General features: G+C 31.2%; 5 protein-coding genes and 1 non-coding gene across 10 annotated transcripts; 3 read left to right on the top strand and 3 right to left on the bottom strand.

The window, feature by feature from the left end:
- Positions 1 to 501: 501 nt before the first annotated feature.
- On the bottom strand, positions 502 to 4,884 carry LOC145965612 (uncharacterized). The gene is made up of 6 exons (XM_083089276.1): positions 4,793 to 4,884; positions 4,610 to 4,715; positions 4,000 to 4,151; positions 2,641 to 2,881; positions 1,745 to 2,549; positions 502 to 1,239 (listed from the first exon to the last, which is right to left on the bottom strand). The coding sequence occupies exons 5-6, from the start codon at positions 1,958 to 1,960 to the stop codon at positions 1,045 to 1,047; spliced, it is 411 nt and encodes a 136-aa protein (XP_082945402.1). The 5' UTR covers positions 1,961 to 2,549; positions 2,641 to 2,881; positions 4,000 to 4,151; positions 4,610 to 4,715; positions 4,793 to 4,884; the 3' UTR covers positions 502 to 1,044.
- Trnac-gca (transfer RNA cysteine (anticodon GCA)) lies at positions 1,345 to 1,418 on the top strand. The gene has a single exon. It is a non-coding gene; the product is annotated as a tRNA-Cys (tRNA).
- A 250-nt stretch (positions 4,885 to 5,134) lies between the features above and the next one.
- Positions 5,135 to 8,192, top strand: Morgue (modifier of rpr and grim, ubiquitously expressed). The gene is made up of 5 exons (XM_083088289.1): positions 5,135 to 5,333; positions 5,722 to 5,847; positions 6,083 to 7,164; positions 7,492 to 7,663; positions 7,825 to 8,192. The coding sequence occupies exons 1-5, from the start codon at positions 5,187 to 5,189 to the stop codon at positions 7,939 to 7,941; spliced, it is 1,644 nt and encodes a 547-aa protein (XP_082944415.1). The 5' UTR covers positions 5,135 to 5,186; the 3' UTR covers positions 7,942 to 8,192.
- Positions 8,193 to 8,624: 432 nt separating this feature from the next.
- Positions 8,625 to 11,008, top strand: LOC145965036 (heparin sulfate O-sulfotransferase). 2 transcript variants are annotated; one of them, XM_083088291.1, is made up of 7 exons: positions 8,625 to 9,016; positions 9,118 to 9,302; positions 9,800 to 9,885; positions 9,968 to 10,106; positions 10,178 to 10,275; positions 10,457 to 10,614; positions 10,770 to 11,008. In XM_083088291.1, the coding sequence occupies exons 1-7, from the start codon at positions 8,902 to 8,904 to the stop codon at positions 10,979 to 10,981; spliced, it is 993 nt and encodes a 330-aa protein (XP_082944417.1). In that variant the 5' UTR covers positions 8,625 to 8,901; the 3' UTR covers positions 10,982 to 11,008. The 2 variants fall into 2 exon arrangements, with proteins under 2 accessions (XP_082944417.1, XP_082944416.1); XM_083088290.1 differs by having other exon boundaries at positions 8,628 to 9,016; positions 9,118 to 9,341.
- Ntmt (N-terminal methyltransferase) lies at positions 10,620 to 12,862 on the bottom strand. 4 transcript variants are annotated; one of them, XM_083088295.1, is made up of 6 exons: positions 12,512 to 12,862; positions 11,823 to 12,009; positions 11,642 to 11,750; positions 11,393 to 11,571; positions 11,123 to 11,163; positions 10,620 to 11,044 (listed from the first exon to the last, which is right to left on the bottom strand). In XM_083088295.1, exons 1-5 carry the CDS (start codon positions 12,680 to 12,682, stop codon positions 11,138 to 11,140), a joined length of 672 nt encoding a protein of 223 aa, XP_082944421.1. In that variant the 5' UTR covers positions 12,683 to 12,862; the 3' UTR covers positions 10,620 to 11,044; positions 11,123 to 11,137. The 4 variants fall into 4 exon arrangements, with proteins under 4 accessions (XP_082944421.1, XP_082944420.1, XP_082944422.1 ...); XM_083088294.1 differs by lacking the exon at positions 11,123 to 11,163; XM_083088296.1 differs by lacking the exons at positions 10,620 to 11,044; positions 11,123 to 11,163 and adding an exon at positions 11,205 to 11,227 and having other exon boundaries at positions 12,512 to 12,861.
- A 535-nt stretch (positions 12,863 to 13,397) lies between these two features.
- On the bottom strand, positions 13,398 to 17,833 carry Cbp80 (nuclear cap-binding protein subunit 1). Its single transcript, XM_083087749.1, has 11 exons — positions 17,672 to 17,833; positions 16,849 to 17,317; positions 16,240 to 16,734; positions 15,944 to 16,115; positions 15,646 to 15,851; positions 15,400 to 15,503; positions 14,891 to 15,126; positions 14,595 to 14,773; positions 14,182 to 14,437; positions 13,885 to 13,998; positions 13,398 to 13,739 (listed from the first exon to the last, which is right to left on the bottom strand). The coding sequence occupies exons 1-11, from the start codon at positions 17,709 to 17,711 to the stop codon at positions 13,626 to 13,628; spliced, it is 2,385 nt and encodes a 794-aa protein (XP_082943875.1). The 5' UTR covers positions 17,712 to 17,833; the 3' UTR covers positions 13,398 to 13,625.
- Positions 17,834 to 18,069: the final 236 nt, after the last annotated feature.

Genomic DNA, 18,069 nt, shown 5'->3' on the forward strand with positions numbered 1-18,069 from the left:
AGCACCGGGATTTAAAGCGCCGAACAGCTGTGCTGTAAACACCGGGCAAGGAACGCGGACAAAAACGCGCCCGACGGGTCGCAAGAACGCGATAACGCGCCGTACCGAGAATCGGGCAAGCGCATCTCGCCCGCACTTTAAATTATATTCTTGCCGGACGTGCATTCTGCGAGCCTTTATTGTCATAAGATCCGTGACGCGTCCGCTGTCAAATTTGTGCACGCAAAACACCCCGATTATAAGCGATCTGCGCCGATAATAATTTCACGCCGAAAATCCGCCGGTTCGCGGCCCGCGTCGATCGAGATATCGATCTTCCGCCGCATACACACACACACCGAGATCTGCATCACATATACACGCGCATATACACACACACACACACATTTGTACATATACACAGATACAATAAATCATTACCTTCACACATATACACGTCACCGAATTATTTAATTCCGCCACCTGGATCCGACGGCTATCCGTATAACTTAGATTCCGCGGTAAGAGAAAATCGCAACGTTATACAGCTATGAACATATATCCGCCTAATAAACAATAACAAGTGAATTTTATTTGATAAATTCTATTTTACTAATTCTTTATTAATCATTACAAAAAAAATAATTTAGTACTAATCGACCAACTTTTCATTCAGTAATAGCATTATGCAATTTATAAACTTGAATTATGAATCCTATGTATATCTATTACTTTGCGAACTAAAAAAGACTGCGGTATGTTTTATTGCCTCGCAGTTTTTATCTTGGCAACATCTTTGTTCAATTTGCACTTTTGAAATAAAGGGATAGCATACGAGAGAAGAAACTAATATCGACGTATTCGACATATTTTAGAATATTCAATTAGTCCTTATTTTGAACTTCGTAACTTAATACGGTGTCAATCACAAACAACAAACTTTAATTAAAAGAATATATTAAACAAAAGTGTATGTTGTTCTTCATTTGAAACACTACAGTACTTGAGTTAGTAATTGTGACACAATTTTGTTTACATTTATATATTGTTAGCTATTGTTATTATTTATTTATTTATATAATTATAATCGATAAATTTAATATTAATCCTCAATTCGCCTATGCTAGTTACCGTAACAAGGAAATCTTGTGACTCCATGTGTGCGGAAATATTACCAATTTCTTCTTCTGAAATACCCGGTCGTATCAAAATGTATGCAAATTTCTTTTCACCAATACCTGTAAGTTTTCCCGCGCAACCCTTTCAGGGATCCTTCGTGGCAATCGGCATTGCATCCATCGAGTGAGATACCAACATCACTCTGGAGTCGCATATCTCTGTGTTACAAAGCAGCATTAGGTGTGAGGCCTGGATAGCTCAGTGGTCTAGAGCAGTTGCCCGCAAAGCGAAAGACTCGGGTTCGATTCCCGATCTAGCCACTTGCGCCTCACATATTTTTCTAGTCTGCGAATATTGTTTTCTAACAATTATTCGTTAGGCTGAAAAATGTGAATGCTCTCTGCACAGGATATGCGTCAATGCCGTTGCCACGGATGGATTCTGTCGCTCGTTGATCAAATGGGCGTAAAGACACGTCCGACCTCCTCCCACATACATCCCTATCTTTCTCTGAATTTAAACAAGCGGACTTAATGTCACAGGATAATCATGTGACTGTATGTGTGCGGATTTCCCACGTAACCTCCATTACCATTTGCAATTTGCAAAATATGATTTAATTGTTCATTTGATAAATTTAATTCGTATAATTCATCTTGGTTACGTAGATCGGGATCAAGTTCTTTTGTCGTGCCACTTTCTGTATTTGTTCGTACTTAGTCTGGCGAAAAGTCGAATCAATCAAGAGAATCTTTATTTCTGGCATTGGTAAAGCGAATCCATTGTGTTCATAGTAGCCAGACAGTTGAAATCTTCTAACTGTGTCATCGTATAAACATACAACAGTATCCATCAGACACATAGAGCTCGGTGTAGCTTTCCTGCAGAATATGGCATATGCCCCAATCAATATTTTGTTTTTGGGAATCGAACCCGGGGCCTTTGGCTTTGTAGACTAACGCGCTGTCTACTGTGCCACGCTTTGAGGTAATAAAGTATTGCACATATTTAAACAAACGGACTCTATTCAGGCCAATAAAAGCATAACTAGAGAGGAAATTTTCAACTACTTCCAAAGGTAAATTCAATGATAAACCAACATCAGGGAACTCTATCTTACAAATGCTTCTTAAATTATTAATTAATTCGGCAAATTGAAGCGTAGTACGATGATTTAAGTTGGTCATCACAACGTTTTTTCCATATATCGCCGCATACTCTTCGCTTAAGATAATTCTACCCGGTGCGGAAATCTTAAATTCAATCATCCTTTTTATGAATAAGAATATTTGCTTTTTCAAAAGAATGGAAGTTACAAACAGGATCCTTGAACAGTAGAGCGTAGAAAAATAAATCTGCGTGCCTCTTATTTATTAAAACCATGCAAAATGTATTTACGTAACATGTGTTCATGTGACGAAGATATGATATATTTGTCGCTCCTTATCACTCTGCACAAATGCATAATATCAGTTATATATTTATACAATAAAAACTCGACAAACTCGTCGTCAATACTTATTATCAAATTGATATACTTACAAAGGGAATATATTTAATCAGATTATCGTTTTTTTTGTCCTTCTTTTTATCAGCAGATTAATCGTAATTGGTTTCTTCTTTCAAGATTTTGCACATAAATCGGAATGATACACTTTCATCTATTAAATCCTTATCATGGACCAAATAAAATAGTTACTGACAAAAATTTGGAACGTTCGTTCTCGCACAAGACAATGTTTATATTTCTTGTTGTATACGTTTCGATCGTTTTTGATTTTGCCTAAATATAATAACAATGCCTCGAAATCATAATTCTAAATATGAACTTCAATGTCAAATTTTCTCAATATTTTTATAAGAAGTTATTAAAACAGACATGATTTATAAAAATAATACATTACTTTCAATGTCATGAACAAATTGTCATTATCTCACTGCATTTAAAATAATATTTCATATTGCAATTTTACAATATGGACGAGTTTTGCACATACACGAGTTTTACATATATACATATAAATATGTCTAAGTACATGCATATAATATTTTATACGGAAAAAATAAAAAATATGTATATATAACACAAATACTTGTCCATTGAATTACATCATTTAATTTCCTTTTATTTTATAATTTTAACGCAAAAACTTAACAATGCTATTTTTATTATTTTATATAGATCGCGTTGCATTAGATTTAATTTAATTAAATAAGATGTAACATTAACTTTAAAGTCTCAAGAGATAATTCGAAATGGTTTTATTTTTTTTCTATTAACCCTTCTTACTCTACAAAACTTAAGATAAAAACAAGAATGTGCAACAATTTTTCTTCCGAGTCATTCCTATGTATCGCGCAAATTCACAATAAATTTACAAAATTAAAGGTAGAATACATATTTATCACATTATTAGCGCGAAAAAGTATTTCATTGTCATTTTTCCATTCAATACAACGCGATAAATCATTATTATATGTGTTTATTTGACGATCATGCTTTTCGTATTTTTTTCACAATCATGCTTTTTATTTTCCCGTTAAAATTCCTGTCTCTTCATTGCTATTGAACGATGACATAAACGACAAGACATAAAAATTTCTTTCTTACAAGACATATATAGAAATAAATTAGGTTTTTCCTGTGTTTTCAATGTATCTGACTTTAGTGTAAATATGCAAATACCCGAATATCCCAAATATCATTAACATATGAATCGTAAGCGCAGAAAAATTCAATATATTCAATTAAATATAATAAAATATTATTATACAAATTCATCAACTCGGCTAGTTTCAATCATCTATTTATGGCTTTGAATTTACAATCCCCAGAATCTACTTGATATTCATTGAAAATCCGCGACAAAAAATCTATCCATTAATTCTGATAAATATTACCTGATAATATTACGATAATTCAGTTCGTATAATAGTATAATACGTGTCTTTTAATACACTCGAAAATTCGTCTGACTGTGACTTATTAGGAGAATATATTTCGCAAAGATGTAGAAGGTAAATTTCACGACTATGCTGCCCTCTGGAGAGCTCTGGGAATAATTATAGATTAACAGTCGCAAATCGCAATACTTGTATTTTAATAAAAATAGACGATAAATATAAATAATATAGATAAATATACATAAATATACAAATATAGATAAATATACGTAAAATTTTTCTGCTCAAATTTTTTTCTTAGTCATAAAAGAAAAGTATGGATTTAATGTACAATATATACTTATAATAATTATAATAATAATGTGTCAAATATTATATATGTCAAAGGAACAATGTAGACTAAAAAGTATCGTATGATATTTCTAGATATTATGATAAGAAAATATGTAATAGTCTTTGGTATGCGAAAAGACTTATTTTTTATGCTGATTTTATTAAGTCAGACAAAATTACTCTAATGACACTTCAAAAAGAGAATGCTCAATGACGAGAATGTGAAGAATAATTTAAAATGATGACATGCACATACCTGGCAACACCTACATACCTGATACTGTGCATTACATTTACGTTGCATTTCTACGGGAAAATCAAGGCCAGGAGAAGTATCCGAAGAGAAGACTCTGGATCACTCATAAAGCGAATCGGCGACACTGAAAAATCGATATACAATAATAATTGTACACGATACGTATTTAATACACATGTTACAACAAAATCGTTAACTTACACTTTATAAAAGACGGTCGCGAAATTTTTTTACGAGAAAGTCCGAGAAACGCGGAATGATTCGGACGCGGCGCGATTGACTGCGATTTGAAATTGTCGGCCATTTCGATTTTCAAAATCGCCCTCTGGACGACGTAACTTTTCCTAGAACGTCGTGACGTCACATCATGCTGAACTTTTTCACTTTTTCTCCCCTAGGGGAAAGTTATGCGATCGCTGCTCCGATTGGCAGTTAGCGTTTCTAAATTTCCTTGTCCATGTTCCATCTATATTATTCCTTAATCGATGATTCTATCTCTAGTGAAATTTAGTAACTTTGTAGATATGAATTTGGCCAGCTTTTCTACCGCGATGCCCGCAATCCACGGCACAATTGCAAACAGAACTATGCCAAAATGGCTGGCGACAAGATTGTTGACGATTCGCAAAACTGTAACAGCGAGAGAATAAGCGAGAGCGGTGACTTGAATCTCAATTTGAATTTGGAGGACGAGCTCGTCGAATCAATCGAATATATACCCTGTCCCGAATTTCAATTTTCGGTAAATCTATTTCTACTCCTTCGATCTTGTACTTTGACATTTTTTTCTGTGCTTTATAATGTTTCATGACAACTATTATTATACTTATTTTGCATTAATAGAAATATTATATATGATTTCTGTTATAGAAAATGTTACGTTAAACATATGTAATGTGTTTGTACTTGCATTTCTCTACATCGATAATTCCTTGACAATTAATCGTACAATTTTTCTAATGTTAAGATAAACGTTATTCTCTTATAACTTGTAAACCATGTGCATAGATAAAAGTACATATTTCTTAATAATGCATGGATCACTTTTGTAGTTCTGACATATCTTGTAGTCTCATATTTTTATAAATTTGTATACATATATGTGAAATGTAAATTTTATTTTTTTTTAGGCAACTGCGTGTTATATTTGTAATGGATATTATGGACCTTGTTTCGAAGAACCAGTCTGTGCGACATGTCATGCATTTTTATTCCCAAATGATATTGATTTACTACAAGTTCCAATTTTCAGTGAGGTATATAACTAACTTTTGATTAATCTATATTTCCTAATATAATCTGATTTTGCAATATTTGTATTATTTTACAAGAATTCTATAACATCAGTATTTTATAATTTGTATGAAATATATTAATAAATTGTAATATAATAATTAATGGGTACAATTTATTAATATATTAATATATTACTTTTTCATGCTTTACTAATATCGATCAATTTTACATGTGTACTTTCTGAATCTAAAATAGAAAACAGATGATGAAGATTCGGGAAATGATGAGCCAACTGATCTTTACTACAATCATGAGAGAAGAACTAGTCAACAACAACAAAATTCTCCACAGAGCGTCAATCCCAATATTGTACAGCATAATGCAAACATACAACAGAACGCATCTAATCATAACATGAACGTTTCCCGTAGATCTTATGCACAATATCAAAATGCAGTGCCTCAATGCAATTATCATGTACTACAAAACAATTCAAGTAGCAATTCTGCTGACAAATGTATGGTAGCATTTACACGAAACGCATCAGTTTCGCGCGATGTGAATCTTGATTTACAAAGTATGATCTGTCGAACTAGAAGTGGTTGTCATCAGAATTGCGTTAATGGAAACGAACGACACGTTCAGGATATGATGGAGGAGGCTCTGCGGTGTACATCAGACACACTTGCAACAAGTCATGATGGCCAAAACAATGAACGTAGAGACAATATCGGACCACAGTATCATTGGAATTATAGAGTGTACGAGGATGTGGGCGAGCCGTCACGACCATACAATTTATCAGAGAGACTAGAGATATTGTCGAATCACAAGCACATCGAGCACGAGCCTATTAATGAGCCGGGTTTAGTGGAAAGATTGCCGCCTGAAGTGTTGCTCGCCATCTTCTCGCATCTCGATGACATCAGTCTGTGGTCAGCAGCGAATGTTTGTCGGCGATGGTGTGGTCTACTGTCGACGCATGTAACGCAATTGCAATGGAAGCAACACGTGAAATTACGCTGGCCCCTGTACAAGCCTATAGGCTGCGTCAAGAATTGGTACAGAGTATATGATTACTTAGCTTCCTCGGCGCCATGTCGAACTTGCTTGGCGCAGACATCTCTGCGATCCAGACCCTCCAGAATGGAGGAGAACTCTTGGCGAAGGAACAGACTGCGCAGTGAACTCAAAAGTTTAAGAATTGATCCACCTGAAGGAATTGAAGCAATGCCGCTCGATCATATGTGTTGCCATTGGCAGGCCACTATCACAGGACCAGTGGGAAGCCCATATGAAGGAGGATTATTTTATCTCTATCTACAAGTACCATTCAGGTATGTATGTAAAAATTTGCAGACAGACATACAACTCTATAAAATAACTATAAAACTATAATGCCCTAATAAAAAAATCTTAAAAACCTTTGTTAAAGTTTAGTTGCAAAATATTAAAAACTAGATTTTAATAAATTATAAAATAGATTGTAATATAAAAACTAGAAATTTTGTCATTTTAAATCAATTTTTATCTATATAAATTCTGATATCTACAAATAAAAATATTTCATATAATTCTTATTCATCACATTCATGTTATTAATATTAATCATATCTATATTTTTTTATATTATTAATTTCATGTATATAACATATACTTTTCAGTTATCCCATGTGCCCGCCTGTAGTCAGATTTCTGACAAAAATACTTCACCCAAACGTCTCTAGACATGGAGATGTTGGTATAGATTCAATACATCACAATTGGTCATTGGCTCTTACGATATCTAAAGTCCTTATCAGTGTACAAAGTTTGCTTACAGATCCATATTGTCAAGTAAGTAAATTTTCCATACATCATTGATTTAAGAAATAAGTCGTTTTGTTCGTTTTTGTTAAAAAATAGTCTCTAAAATTAATCTAAAAAATTATCAAATTGACAAAATACGATTATATTTTTGTATTTTTGTATTATTAATGACTGATATATGTACATAGGTATGTATGGAGCCAGAATTAGGAGAGATGTATATGAATGATCGCGAGAAATTCGAGGAAGTGGCTAGAGCGTGGACATGGAGGTATGCGATGCACGATGTTGTGATGCCGCTTTAGTGCATCCAGATGTATAAATCTCAATTAATTCGTGTAATTAATACATAAGTTACTTAGATGTTAGCATACATAGATACTTATTTACAATCTATTTAATAAATTGATAATAATTTGTGATATATTGTGCTAAGATCTATGAGAAATATGAATGTATATTTGTAGGAATTATTTGCTAATTATTATTGTACACTAGTGAATTGATCATTTTGTATCCCAAAGTTCATTATAAAATATATACATCAGCATTTTTACATTGTCATTTCACGAAACATTTCATAAAATAATTATTAAAGTTGCAAATAATATAATACAGAAGTTTATAAAAAAAGTTTTAAATTTTCAATTTTTATGAACAATTATAAAGATTTTTACCAAGATTTTATATATATAATCTAATTCTTAATTTTAATAAGTAAATCTGAAATTTATATAGAAAATAAAAAAAATTAAAAATCCTGAAATAATTTATTTGAATAAAAATCTTGAAATAATTTATTTGAATTTAAATAACTTGGCAATAAAATTCTATTTAATTTGCACATGTTTTTCCGTCAATTATAACTCAAAAATTAATTCGTCGACAATGTAATTTAACGAAAAAAAGAAATCGTTTTCAATTTGATCAAAATATCTACATGTATCATCAAGATAAGCACAGTATATTATGGCTCAAGAGTGTGAAATGCCTTGATACGGTGATGAACCGCCTTGTATACAGTGAGAGCATTGATTGGCTAACCTAGAAAGTCGTGTGTGTAAACATCTCGTCGGCCGCAACATAGCGCTTAAATTACAATTTAATTTTGGCGAAGAGGAACTAATCGAGTTCCGGAAGGAATCGAGGCGAGGGAGACACATACCAGATTTCAGGTATTGAAACCGGGCGCGTACCTGGAGCCCCAAACCTGTCGGCTCGCTCCAGGTGGGCTGAGGTGACAGTTATGATTCGAGCGACGTAAGATGATACTGAGGAGTTTCCCGTTCGCACAATGGGTCATGGTCTTGATCCTCTCCGTCGTGATAATTTACCTGCAATTGCGGATAAACGAGCTCGAGGAAAGCTACAGATTGTTGCGTAGGTGTCCATTATATCCTCGAATATCTTCTATAAAGAAAAACCGCTTAAATTAATATTCACTATATGAAAATAACATCCGCTTGCAATTCCTGTTCCAGACGATGTCGTGCAAACGCGAGTCGACGCTAGAAATGACGCGCACGTCAAAGCGCCAAGTAATGGGGGTGATATGGAGGATATCATCGTGATATATAACAGGGTGCCGAAAACTGCCTCCACTAGTTTCGTGGGATTAGTTTACGACTTGTGCAAACAGAACAAGTACCACGTGCTGCATATCAACGTAACCAACAATATGCACACCCTTACTCTCTCTAATCAGGTCTTATATCTATCATTTTAACAATTTATATTGTTTGACTGTAAAGTCTGTGTAGCGTACTTTTTAAATACATATTTTTACTTTGGTACAAAATACATGATAATATTTTACATAGTAGAGCACACAGATAGTATAAGATATAAAGTATCAGTAAATTTCATTTATATCTACTTGCTATTTTTCTGTCTAATTTCTTTGTCCAAATTTTGATATATACTTGTTTCATCTAAAAAATAACGAACAAATTTATTGGAGCTCTGTATACATTTTTAAAATATTGTGTAAACTTTGTTTTATTTGATATTTTAAATTATCAAAAATAGGATCTTTTTGTCTCTTCTTATCAATGCAATATTTTAAATTTATACTTTTCTAAAATTTTACATATTATTTTATATAATAGAGAGAGAGAGAGAGAGAGATTTTAATATATATTAATACATGAATATTATAAACAGATTCAATTTGCAAACAACATATCAAACTGGAATTCTATAAAACCAGCATTTTACCATGGGCATATGGCATTTTTAAGTTTTGAAAAGTAAGTATAGCAAAGCTTGCATCTTTCACATGATGAGATAAATTTGTTTGTTGTCTTTAACAAGTAATACTTTAATTTACAGATTTGGTATTAATCGTACACCTTTGTATATAAATTTATTGAGGAAGCCTTTAGACAGATTTGTATCTTATTATTACTTTTTACGATATGGCGATAATTTTAGACCCCACCTTATAAGGAAGAAACATGGAGATACAAAGGTTTGTTTTTATTTGAAAAATATTTAGAAAGTATGAATAAATTAATTCAATTAATCAAACTATTTGTTTAGACATTTGACGAATGTATAAACATTGGTCAACCAGACTGTGATCCTAATAACATGTGGCTACAGATTCCATTCTTGTGCGGTCACGATCCAGCTTGTTGGTAAATCTCCATCTTTCCATAGCTTTACAAGTGAAAAATTGATTTTGCAAAGATTTTTTACTTATATACACATCTTTTTTTATATATATTTTTAAACATTAAAATGTGTGTGTATATATATATATATATATATGATTAGGAGGGAATTTGTTTATTATTGTAATACTTTCTCGTGTAATAGGGAGGTTGGTAACAGCTGGGCATTAGATGAAGCCAAACGAAATCTGCAAAGGCATTATTTCCTAATTGGTGTAACGGAGGAGTTAAATGATTTTGTGGAAGTATTGGAAAATGTACTACCACGATTTTTCAAAGGAGCATACAATTTCTTTTTACATAGTAAGTGTGTTTGTGAAAGTATTTATTAAAATTTTTCGAAATTACTGCAACACATATTTGTTCTTTATTCAATTATCACAGTTAACATATCATGTCAAATATAAATATATAAAAAAATCACATCAAATATTATAATACTTCTCTTTTAATTTCAGATAACAAGTCACATTTACGACAAACTACTCAAAAACTCAATCCATTACCTGAGACAGTAGAAAAGATTCAGCAGTCGGTTGTGTGGAAAATGGAAAATGAATTGTACAATTTTGCTTTGGAGCATTTTCATGCTGTGAAAAGACGACTCATAAATTCTTCCCCTCAAGATGCAAATCAGCGCTTTATGTATGAAAAGATACGGCCAAAATAAATCTCTACTTTTTTACATAGAACTTTACTTGAAGAATATAGCGCAAATCTACTTCCAATATTCCTGCGACGAATAATTATTGAATGTGTACTTAATGTAATTAAATACAAAATAGTTCTTTTTATAAAATCATTAACTTACTGTTAATTCTGTCATTTAAATAATTTTTCTTCCTACATAAACTGTATGATATAAAAACTTTTCTTCAAAATTCTTTATCTCGATATAGTTTCAATTTTTAAGGAACTAATATATAATTATAAATAATTTAAGCAAATCTATCTATTTAAGAATACATTATGGAAAACAAATAGCATAACAATATATTTGATTTGTTTTACTATGCATCATTGACTAATTCACTACAATGATTTTTTGGTCTAAGAGCAAACATATGAACTGGATATAAACCATGTGGAAATTTAGTTTGTTGTTGTTCCTTAACACAAATAAGATCAGCTTTATCAAACAGAAATTTCAAGCATTTCATTGGTCTGGTTACAGAAGAGTCCTCCGTGTCAATTTCCAAATTATTGGAACTTGTGACATTTTCTTTTACCACAAGTACACCATTATTTTTTAAACCCAATCTGCAAATCCAAATCACAAGGTGAGAAATAATACTTCATTGTCCTTCCATGAAAGCAAAATGAAACTCACGAGCACTTCCTGAAAAACTCTATTAAATCATCATCTCGTAGATGTCCCAATACCCATTGACACCATATAACATCATATTTATTTGCTACGGGGCAGAAGTCTTGCAATCCTTAAAAGACAAGTATATTTATATATCTGCCATATATTAAAGATTTCAATCTTGCAAATATGAATATACTACCAATAGGATAATACTGATCGATTTTTGACGAATATTTTTCCAGAGATATTTTTGCTACTTCTAAAAATTTGGGATTTTGTTCGACTAGATCTATATGTTTAAAATGTTTCATTAATAAATTCTTGGTAATTCTACCGATACCGGCACCACAATCTAAGGCATAAGCTCTGGAAGGCGGATTTTTTAACTAAAACAGATTAAAATAGTACTTTTTTTGCAGATACATTTTTTTTAATACTTAATCTCTGTTCCAATTTATTCTCAAATTTTCATGAAACTGTGGTAAATTTCAAAAATTGTATAGCATCTTATTTTGTAAAATCAGTTTTAATTTTTAAAGTCGGGGATTGATTTTGCTGTTCTTCATTTTAGTTTTATTTTTATTTTCATTTTAATTTTATTTGTTTATTATTCTCTTTTAAATCTAAATTGTTTCTATTCAAATAAGAAGTATTGCAAATAATTGAATTATGAAAAATTAAGAATTATATCCTAAATAAAAATGTACATCACATACATGAAAATCAATCCCAGATTTTAAAGCTTGAATAATCAATTTTCACAACAATATATCTCCCCATTTGAAATCTACTTTAATTAATTTATTTTTTTAATTGAACAATTGTGCTCGATACTTATCGATGAAAAATAGGTTAAGGTAGGTTAGGTTATGGTTATAAAATACGTACCTCGAAAAGAGATTTTAGAAAAAGCGTGGAGCCCTTTATGTCAGTCTGCGAGATAAATCCGAATCCTCCCAACATCCCGTCCACTGTGGGCGGAATGCGGTCCCAATATTTCGCAGCCGCGACGTAAAATTCGCCTTTACACGTGTCCGCGTCATGTTGCTGTTCCTGCATTTTCGCGCACTAATTCTCTATGATTTTCACAAATACACCGCGCACACGATTGCTTTCGAGATTCTTTGTATTCTTGTTAACGTAATGTCGAAGCATTACAAAAATTGTAATTTTTTTTAAGCCAGAAGAGAGCACACAACGAATCCGCACACCAGAATCACTCATGTGCGCATGCGTTGACAAGAGGCCGGTCATGTGACTGTCAGACACGTATATAAATTAATGCAGCATAGGGCGCTTTTTGAACCCCATCAAAAATTTGTTATATTATTATATATATGAATGATTATAATTATTATCAATATTCTTGTATGTATAAAACGTCTCATATAAAATTATGCAATATATAAAAAAGAAAAAAATTTTTTTAATACTAACAATAAGTGAAAAATTAATATTACTAAATTTCACATTCAAACTATTATGATCAAAATATTATTATTTATTATTCTTTTATATATAGTTATTTATTATTATTACCAATATAAATTTATTATTTAACCACGATAAAGATTTTCCAACTATTTCTTTTGATACTTTCATTCCTATTTCTATAATAAATCTAACGTAATATTAAAATTTATTTCAATAATATATATACATTATTATATATATATTGTGTTAATACAAAAAAAATTGCTTAATTTTGACGAAATTAAGAAAACTATTCTATCAAAAAACAATTTCACGATTCACAAAGTACCAAAGCAACATATTATTTCGAGCATTTTTTATTTAAATAATTTATGCTACTTGTTTTTCAGTAATATAAAAGAGAGAAGAGTTTTAATCATAAACATTTAAACTCTCAATAATTGGTAAAGTATCTATCTGGAAAATATCATCAGATAAAAAGTAGCACAAATTACATAATTCTAAAACTGTGTTTTTTTAATGTAACTTATATACTGGCTTAAATATATCTCAATATATAAATATACTTTCATGCTCTTAAAGAAACAAATTGATGGAACACATCTAAAATATGAGGATCCAAATCTGGAGTAAACAACAAAGTTTCCAAAGTGGAGGAATACTTTTGTACTTGTTCCTGATGCTGTAAAATAAACATGAATAAACGATTATAATAAACAATAAAAGAATTATATATTATTAATTTTCAAATCTTATTGTAGAAGTAAAATTTATTAATATAGAACATAAAAAAAAATAATAACTGCATAGTAAATAATTTAACTTACAGATAAAAAAACTTGTTGTAATCTTCCTATAGTCCATTTATACCAATGTGTATTGTAATCAATTCCATCTGTATCACAGCGCACTAAATGTTCTGAGAGAATCATTATAAATCGCTAAAAAAAAGAATATATAGTTATACAATAATATGTATGTAAATCCAATTTTATATTTACTCATATATATAAAATATATAACAAATGCAATAAATTTATTTTTGCCATTTATCTCAAAAATATATTACTTTTCTCTTTTGCAATGATAAATAATTATAAATAATATATACATATTTTATATACCTGAAATATAATAAGAAATAAATTTTTCTGATCTGCTTGTGCAGCTTCCAATTTTTCTTCCATTCGTTCTACTACATCTTCTGATGGCCGCTCTCTATTTTTTTCTTTATTATTGTCCTCATCATCCGAGGAAGAGCCTGATCTACTTTCTGCTCTCCTTAATTTTTCCCTCGCTTCTGATAATTCTGTACTCAACTTTGTCACATGCTTATTCATTTTGCGTATTGTTAAATGTAATATCTCCCAAATATATAACCTGAAAACAAGATAAATATTTTAAACTTTTATAAGAGAGGTATATTGTACTCTTCAATATATATCTATAAAATTTCCTTGCCGATATTTGAAAATAATAAAAAGTGAATAAATATATTACAATAATATAACAATAAGCTTGTTAAGTAATAACATACTTTGTAAATTCTGATGTCATCTCTTTAGAAAATATCCAGTTGGCGATAGCACTACATTCAATAATACCAGTTTTTAAAAACTTGTCAGTCAGCACTACCATCATTTGATGATGATTTTTCCACAATGCATACATGTTTCTTAATATACATATCTGAGCTTCCTCAGTTTCAGCAAGAACCTGTGAACAAAATATATCTACAAGTGTGCATATATAGTGGATACATATATATAATGTATACATACATGTAGACATACATATACAATAATTCTATAGCAGCACTGTTACGTGACTTACCTTAAAAACATAATGAAATTTAACTATAGCTGCAAAACTGTGACTAAAACTTTTTGAACCCAGATTTAATAATGTTTGTACAAAAACGTCAATTTTTAAAGGATTGTAATTATTTGTCTCTTCATTTTCCCTAGGACCAGGCAATGTGTTTAATACATTCAATACTTCTTCTGGTGTACATTTACGTCTTATAGAAACCACCAATTCATGTGCAGCAGCTGTACCAGGGAGCGAACCTGAAATAATTTGTTAATACATTATTATGTTTTCTTTTTATCCAGTATTTATTTTTTATTAATATTTTTACCATTTAGTTTTTTATCTAGTAAAATTGCACAATTTATAGCATAATATAATAAATGTGATAAAAAATAATAAATGATGGAATATTTAAGAGAGAATTATTAATCAAATTATATACAAATATTTAAAAATTTCATAAATTAAATTACACTATATATTTTAAATCCCAAAGATGTGATTTTTTTACTATTCCATCAAATACTTACTAGCTCCTTCAGATGAATATTTGTATACAGGATCAGGAGCTACTGGAATCAGTTCTACATATGAGTCTGGCATCATATCCCGAATTCTTTGATAATAAGACAACCTAGAAATGGAAAAATTTCAAATATAATTTCATGTTTTAATAAAAATTTCGAGTACTTTAACAATTTCAATTATATATTATTATTGATATAAAATTATATATACAGGGTGTCCGAAAAAAACAATTTGTATAATATACTGACCTCAGAGCTTTAAGTAGGACTTCTCGTATAAATTTAGGCCTTGGATGTTCTGGATCACGTTGTAAACAAGAATCCCAATCTTCCCATGACCAACGAAATTGAAAATTGCTAAGGTGATATGCAAACCACCAAACAAATCGGTCAAAAGCAGTGGCTGCCATACTATCTATACGACGAAATAAAATTTCTGTTGCTTGTGCTAATACCTGCAAAATATAATTTAAACACATTATTTTATAAAATTTTAAATAATAATAAAATATTAAACTTGCAAAAATAACAATGTTTATTTTATAACCTGTGGCATAGTTGAAGGTTGCAACTTGCAAAGTTCTATCAAAATTGATCCATAACAAATCTCTAAATGTTTTGGAGTAGGTAGCCTAAATAGTTCACCAAATATTACTTCGACAATACAATAGTCCAAAGGAATTTTGGCTTTGAATGGAAAATTCAGTAGTTGTGCAGCACTATAAAGTATAAAAACAATTGATATAATTATGTATAATTCAGAATAATAGTTATAAGAAATCTTCTTATAGTTGATTTACATTTAAAAAATGTTATATCTGACTTAAAAAAAATATATATTACCAATCTTTCCTCTCAAAATAATAGTTGTTAATGATTTGTCGCAAGTGTTCTTCTATTAGAAATCTCTCAATAGCATGACTTCCTGGTAATAATGGTCCTTCGGCAGGACAATCCGTATAATCAAACATACGAAAGACGACAGTAGGTAATGGATAAGAATAAGATTCATGATGTGGAGGTGGCATCAAAGGCGGTAAATTATGCTGCAATGCTTCGCACAAAATTGAATCAAATGCGAGATATGGTCGTGGAATATGTTTCTCGGCCCAATTATCTTGTCTCAATTTGCGAACTTGTGCCCATAAGCAATCTAGATATTCTTCTTGTGGATGAGGTGTATCGCTCGACCAAATTCTCAATGCTGGCTGATGTTTTTTGCTTCGTTTATTCAAAAATACCTCTATTGTAACCATTAGGTGATCCAATTCTTGTTCTTTTTTCTCATATAATTCTCTCCCAACCCATGGCAACGTTGATAGAACGGCATAAACATACCTGCAAAATATTATTTACAATTATTAAAAAATACAAAGGCATTAATGAATTTACTTTATATAGAAATCTAACAAAAAACATCTTTCTAAGGAAATAAAGATGATTCTCACATACCAATCACGTCTTACTTGTGGTACACCATCTTCGTTTGCAGCATCAAGCATATTGTCAAATAATTGCATCAATGATCCACATGATAAAACATGACAGTTTACTAAATCAGCCAAAAATCTAAGAGAATATCTGGCCACGTCCCATTTACATGCTTTCAAGGAATCCTTGAAATTTTTCACCATATAATCGACAAATTCTCCACCAAAATTAAAATTTTTTGCATTTAGCAATCCAACCAAAGTAGTATAAATTGTGCATTTCTCTGGCATCTTAATAGCGCAGTCTGTTAAAATTCGTAGAATCTTACTACGAAATAAACCTAAATCAGCTTCCAATACAGAAGCTAAACCTTCCAAGTTGCTTTCCAAAGATGATGTCGATTTCTCCCCAACGCGGAGGATGAGAGATTCAAGACGATCTTCAATCTCTTGATTCTCTGATACCCTCCTGCGTTTCTTATATACTCGTTCTAAAAATATTATACATATTATTTTACAAACGTAAACATTTATGCAATTACATTGATAATTGATTAATTAAAATAGTTTAAAACTGTAATTGTTTTAAAGAAAATAAATTCTTGTTAAATCTTTTTTCATATTCAAACGACGACTACTTTCTGTCAAAATCAATTTATAAATCCTTAAAACGTTATCTCATTGAAACACATCGACAAGCTAAAATTATACCATAGCTTGGATAAAATTTCCAAAGTGCAATATGAAACCAAGGGATGTTTATGTCAGCAACGATATAATTTTAATATTCAAAATAACTCCCAATATTCGACAGATAAGAAAGCCTCAATAATTCGAGCATTTACCGTAGCCATCATCTTCTTCGTGTACTCTTCTACGACTCATATTTCACTCTATTCTCCAAATTTTCAGTAATTTGCTCCAGTTTGCTTAGAAACAATCCAACCTTGTTACGCAGAAACGAGCCAAATAGATGCGATAGAAATCATGTGAAGCGATGATGAGTAGCATGAAATCGCATAATGGCGGATTCGAACCGCGTCCAATGGGAGAACTCGAGAGCGTCCCGTTTGACCACAGCCAATTACATCGACCTGTGCCTAGGGTAACTAGCAACGATTGACCAATCAGAGAGTCCTATTTTGAATTGACCAATTGGCGACGCGGTCAATCGGAGAACTCGCTTTCCGGCGATTTCATAGGACGACACAGATTGTCCCTAGAACAACAGGCTCTCTTATTG

Source organism: Camponotus vicinus, unplaced genomic scaffold, assembly GCF_025532165.1.
Source record: "Camponotus vicinus isolate PSW18456_S1 unplaced genomic scaffold, iyCamVici1.0 SCAF_14, whole genome shotgun sequence".
NCBI lineage: Eukaryota > Metazoa > Arthropoda > Insecta > Hymenoptera > Formicidae > Camponotus > Camponotus vicinus.